General features: G+C 40.1%; 1 protein-coding gene across 2 annotated transcripts in view; it reads left to right on the top strand.

Moving 5' to 3' along the window:
• LOC111866829 (DNA topoisomerase 3-alpha) overlaps window positions 1–6,000 on the top strand; it is a 130,916-nt gene that overhangs the window by 8,869 nt on the left and 116,047 nt on the right. For both annotated transcript variants that reach the window (XM_023856126.2, XM_023856124.2), the window contains one exon: window positions 3,583–3,716. In XM_023856126.2, coding sequence (XP_023711894.1) covers window positions 3,583–3,716 — 134 coding nt within the window. The remainder of the gene's footprint in view (window positions 1–3,582; window positions 3,717–6,000) is intronic.

Below are 6,000 nucleotides of genomic sequence, written 5' to 3'. Positions count from 1 at the left end.
CTCCGCACGCGACCTTGAAAAGACCACCAGTGAAAGACCCAGAAAATCGTCTAGAGGGTGGCCTGAAAGTTCACAAAATGGTCCATGTTCCTCCCAGTAACAATAAGAAGAATGGTGCCATGAGAAAGTGTCGAGTGTGTGCTAAGCACAAGATTAGAAAAGAAACAAGTGTCATGTGTGCAAGCTGTGGTGTGGCTCTCTGCAAACTTTCATGTTTCAATGTTTATCACACGAAGAAAAACTACTAAAAAGGTATGGAAAGACATTTATTGCATAAAATATTGTCTTTTAATAGTTCCTGAAAATTTCATTTTTAAAAACCAGTTTTTGTTGATGTTGTTTAGAAAAAAGTAAGCACATGCATCTTAGCGACATAAGGTTTAAAGGGCCTACCAGGACAGGGGTGGGATTTAAATACCCTTCGCACCAGTCAAAGAGTTAAGCTATGAAGTTAAACTAGCAGTAAAAACCTATGTTCAGTTTTATTCAATGTAATATTTATAAGGATGCAACTGTTCCATTATTTTCTAATGCTTTTCACTCTTTTATCCCTTTGGTAGCAGTTTCTAAAATATGCATAAACGCCAGCAAGTTACACTTTAAATTTGCAAGTGTTGGATAAAACAGGTACTGTGTCTGTTGGATAGTCTTCAGCTATGAACAGGAATATTTTGTGAGAATGTGAACTTCGATAACTGGTATGAGGTACAGTCCAATGAAGAGTTTTGGTGAACATGGTGATACATGAAGTATGGTCTACCAGAATGTAATAGCATGTGTTTTGGTAGATGTGTACCAGTGTTTCAGAGTACCCTGGTGCCCCCATCTACATGGCAGAAGATTGGCTTACCAAAGTACAATGTCACATCTTAGAAGTATGTAATGTAACGTGTTTCGTTACTGAATACGCCGTAGAGATCGTTAATTGGTTTATTGAACAATCTACAAATATCGGCTACAATTAATTATCACAATGTTGCGGGGTTTCGCACTTTATAACCCTAATCGCATTAATCTGTTAACACTGTTGCGGGGTTTCACGATTTATAACCCTATGCGCAAATCAGCTCACTCTGTGTTCAGTAGTCTACACGTTTACCGTAGGGGAGCTGTGCCCTATTGTATCACACACACTCCCAATTACACAATTACACACACGTCCGGTTCTTCTTTCCACGACGGCTGCTATACTCCAACTGTAGTTGGCTGACTGGAGAACTGTTGATAACACACTCCGACTCGTAGGCTTGCTCGGAACTATCTTCGGCGATGGCCACGTTACAACTAACTCGTAGCTGCTGTGCAGTTTCCTTATATATCCGCAGTGGTGCCTGTTGCATGCCACGTCATAGTAGTAAGCGGTTCTGCGTCACCGCGCGTTGCATAGCTACCAGGATGCGGGGACTCGGCTAACTTCGGCTCCGCTCGTGATGTCACCGCGGGTGGAGTGGCGGGGTGATAACTCGCCTATTACGCGAGCGCTACGTTACCGCTACGTGCCGCTGGGGAGGTAGGTGTCAACATGTCACAGTAATATTCATATTCACAATTATGTGAACCTTGGTGACATGCCTTAGGGTTTCACAGAAGCAAAGAATTTCTTGACCAGCTGCTTAACTCTCCCCTTTAAATAAACATTTTATCTACCATGGAGCTGTTTAGTTTTGGACATTTACAATGGGAAGTCAATAATTATCCACAATGTAGTTGTATTCGTATTTCTCTTGCCAGCACTGTCGTTTTGCGCAGCATTGCTATGCATGGTTTCCATCTTATTATTTCTGCTCAGGTTTGATGTTGCTAGGTCAGTTCCATTGTTGCTGCCTTGACATTAATCATGGCTGGTCTGCTTTCTGTTTGCACTGAAGAAGAGCAATGTTCAGTGATCTGGTTCTTGTGGTTGGGAGGTGTATCAGAGGCCACAGTCTATCAAAGACATTCAGCACAATATGGGAGCAGTGTTTTGCTGCAATGGAGTGTGTACAAATAGATAGAAATTTCAAAAATGATTGCACAGGTGTTAGGCATGAGGAAGGAGCCAGACACCCAACCATGGCCACAGATAAGGACAACATTGAGCTTGCACATGAGATGGGTCTGTTAGGTAGACGACTATTGATAAAGTGGCACATCGTCTGAAAATTTGTCATGGTTCTGCCTATGAAGTCATCTACAACAGACTTGGATTTCATAAAGTCTGTGCAAGATGAGTCCCAAAACAACTCAGTGTTGCATAAACAAACGTGCTTGGATATACCAACAACATTTGGATCACTGTGAAAACGAACATGACACCTTCTTAGACAGAATCATCACTGGTGACAAAACATGGATCCATCATTGTGAGCCAGAGGGTAAACGACAGAGTCTGGAATGGGAACATCCACATTCACCCAGCAAGAAAATGTTCAAAAGCCAACCATCCTCAGGAGAAATGATGCTTACAGTTTTTTTGGGATTCACAAGGCCTAGTATCAGGAAAGGGGCACAACAAGAAAGTACTCATTACATTGAGATTCTTGCTGACTGGCTAAAACCTGCAATTCGAAGCATGATGATGTCCGTCCACATACTGATGCCCACACTGCTGAAACCTTCTGGAAACTCAAGTTTGATGTAATGGCTCATCCTCCGTATAGTCCCAATCTCAACCCTTCTGACTGTCACCTGTTTGGTCCACTCAAGGAGGCCATCATTTCACTTCAAACCAAGAAATGAAGGAAGCGGTGCATGCGTAGCTTGCTTCTCATCCAAAAGCATTGTTTTCTGAGAGGATAAGGAAGCGTGGGCAATGATGGACCAAGTGTATTGAAAAGCAAGGGGACTACATTTAGAAATGATGTTAATGTATGTTTTCTATTTGTATTGAAATAAAATGTATGGCTACATGTGGATAATTATTGACTATGTAGTTTTTCACCTCAGCGACCAAGAATTAATGAGTGCGTAGCAGTCCTATATGTTTGATCTAGAAGATCTATCCAGTCAATGCTTATGCACTCTCAGTGTGTTGATTTTCACACTAGAAGGGTTAAAGAAAAGAAGTAAAGCTATCCCTATAACAGGCTGGAGGCCCATATGTTTGTGAGATATCAGCACACTAGAAGAGTTACTAATCTAATTTTGTTAATGTTCATTCCACTATTAAAGTATAATTTTGCAGGTTGAAAAGTGTGTTCAGATCAAATTTTTCAAAGTTAACAATAATCAGCAGAGGTTGAAATTTTCACTATGGTTGTTGACCTAAACAACTTTTTAGTGTTTTGACTGTAATTACCAAAACTTTGAAACTTGAGAGCATGACTGCATAGGTCAGAAAAACCATATATGGAACATACTGTGTGATTACCATTGCATTATAGCACATAAAAATTGAAGTGGCATGTGAGGTTGGCAAAATAACAGCTAAAAAGTTATGCAAGAGGGATCTGTGACATTTCTGAGTAGTTGTTGTATGCATGACTTTCTACTTTGGTTTCTGATATAGGTACATGTGTTGTAATATAGCAGCATTTGGAGCAGGAAAAACTTGCAAGTTATATCAGTTGATACAACTGCATTGACTTTCTTTTCTGGTTACAGTGCACACTAGAACAGGAAGTTCGACAGTGTGGGTTGCTCATCATTTGGACTGACTGTGACAGGGAAGGTGAAAATATTGGATTTGAAATAATCCAAGTTTGTCATGCAGTTAAACAAAATCTTAGAGTGTATAGGTAAGCTGTTATGCAATCATTAAAAAGTAGTTACCTTAGTGAGATAACAAATTTTTGTGAACGTGTGGCTTATAATAAAGTATAAAGTAATATGAATATGTGGTAATCCAGTGGAGGCAAATTATTGGTGTCAATTGAGCTGATACCAGTGATTACAGGTGTTGTCTACAGTAACATCTGGAAACATTTGTTGGTTCAATAAGCCATATTAGATATATTCTGCATTTTTCACCCTGAGTACCAAAAGATGCTGTTGAGCAGAGAATAATTGCTACCAAAACACAACATTGAATTTTATTTTTGATACCATTTGTTACCAGTTACTTATGCCTGTGAAAAACATAAATTCAGATTTAAGCAACTATCTCAAACATTAAATGTCACTCATATCACAGAAGAAATGTATACAGGCAAGAACTGAAATATGAGTTGTTCAGCACAAACATTGGTGTAGCAATGAGGACATTTGAGACTGGTGCAAATTTCACACTGGCAGTAAGGAGGTTCACTTCTCCTGTGGTAAACATATCTTAGTTTTTGAACTTTGGGTAACAGAATTTTGCTAACAATTATCATAATCTGGGGCTTAGTGATAGTAAGAACATTTGAAAATTTGATACCTGAATTTTGGTTTGCAGAAGCGATACAGTGATTCAAAATAGCCCACAGAGAGGCTCATAGAGCCCCTTAACACTGAGCATTTTCGGCTCTGCATTAATGTTGTAAGGTCATTACCTAAAAAGTGGTGCATCAGATATTCTTTGTTGATTTATCTGTGGTCTTTCTCAGTTCTGGCATATGCTGGGATCAGTATCCTAACACTTCGCGGACCGGTGATTTAAATATTTAAATCACCCTGGGGACCGGCGTTTTTAAACCTACTACCCTAACTTGTGCACTGTTCACTTTAAAAATTAATATAAAATCTCCTAATTAATTTTATGAACTAAAATTTTTGGAGAAGACTTACCAGAGCTCCTAGAAGTGCTTCAGAGTGTGATATTTTTGGAAACGTTCCCCTCTGCGAAGAGGCATGACGCAGAACTTGCAGACGTAGGAAATCTTGCTTCGCTTCTTGTGCACAGCCACACATGGCACTGCCTAGAAGGATACTTCCCTGTCAATTGTTCGCTCATCACAATTTTCACGAGGGTATGTTTTCACATATCACCTAAGAGTCGCCCAGGGGGGTCCATATGAGTCCTCCGTGGGGTGGGAGTAGATGGTCCCGGTCTTACTACGTCTCTGTCTGACGCAGGTTCTGCCGCCCCCGTGAGGTCTGTAGCCCAGGCTTTTGCCACATTCATGAGAAATGCCTTGTATTTCAATGTTGAATTTTCGTTTAGCTCTTTGAAAACCAAAAATGAATTGAAAAGGGTACAATTTATAAGCCACAAGGCAACTTTCTTCGTCCATTTTACTGTTTTCCTAGGAAGGGAATAATAGGCCAAGTATTGGTCTGCTCTATCAACTCCCTTCATGAACATATTGTACTGAGAAATACAAAGAGGCTTCTTCTTCACTTGCCCATGTCATCTTTGAACATCGACCATGCTCAAATTGTGAATAGTGGAAATCATATTCACAACGCGAGTATCNGGATCCAAAATGGAAACAATAGTTTCTTGCAATTTCTTGCCTTCACCGGAATAAATTTCTAAATTTCCAATATAGCCTGAAGTGCTTTCTGTGACTACATGAACAAGTAGGGCATACTTTGTGAGTTTCCCAGGATTATACGTTCAAAAACGAAGCCTTCCCCTCCAAGGAATCGCAGATTCGTCCAAAGACAGTTGCTGCTCTGGCTTATAAACTGTCTGAAATTTCTCAACGAAAAAGTCAAATAAGGGCTGAATTTTGAAAAGCCTGCCTGTTGATTGTGGTTGCAGTTCATTATTACTGAAATGCAAACACCACCATATCTGTTCAAATCTCTTACGACTCATGAGTTTGCTGAAAATGGGAATTTCTAAAAATGGATCAGTGGACCAGAAGTCTTTCAAATTATCCCTCTTTGTAAACCGCATTAGAATGATTATTGCCAAAAAAATTTCCATTTCTGCTGAAGTGACATCCACCCACTTCAACACCTTATAGGTACTGTCGTACGCCTCACCGTGTTGGAGATAGTATCTGTTGGTCTCCTGACACAACATGTCAAAGAAACTATCTCCAAATAACAGTTCAGCTACTTCAGACACTTGCGTAGGGTCCGATGGCATTTGTCTCACCCCCTGGATCACCAGTAAACTTTCTCAAAGTGGGTGTTTTGTCCACTTTACCC

This window comes from Cryptotermes secundus, unplaced genomic scaffold (genome assembly GCF_002891405.2).
Source record: "Cryptotermes secundus unplaced genomic scaffold, Csec_1.0 scaffold515, whole genome shotgun sequence".
Classification (NCBI taxonomy): domain Eukaryota; kingdom Metazoa; phylum Arthropoda; class Insecta; order Blattodea; family Kalotermitidae; genus Cryptotermes; species Cryptotermes secundus.
This window is presented reverse-complemented; position numbering and strand designations above follow the sequence as displayed.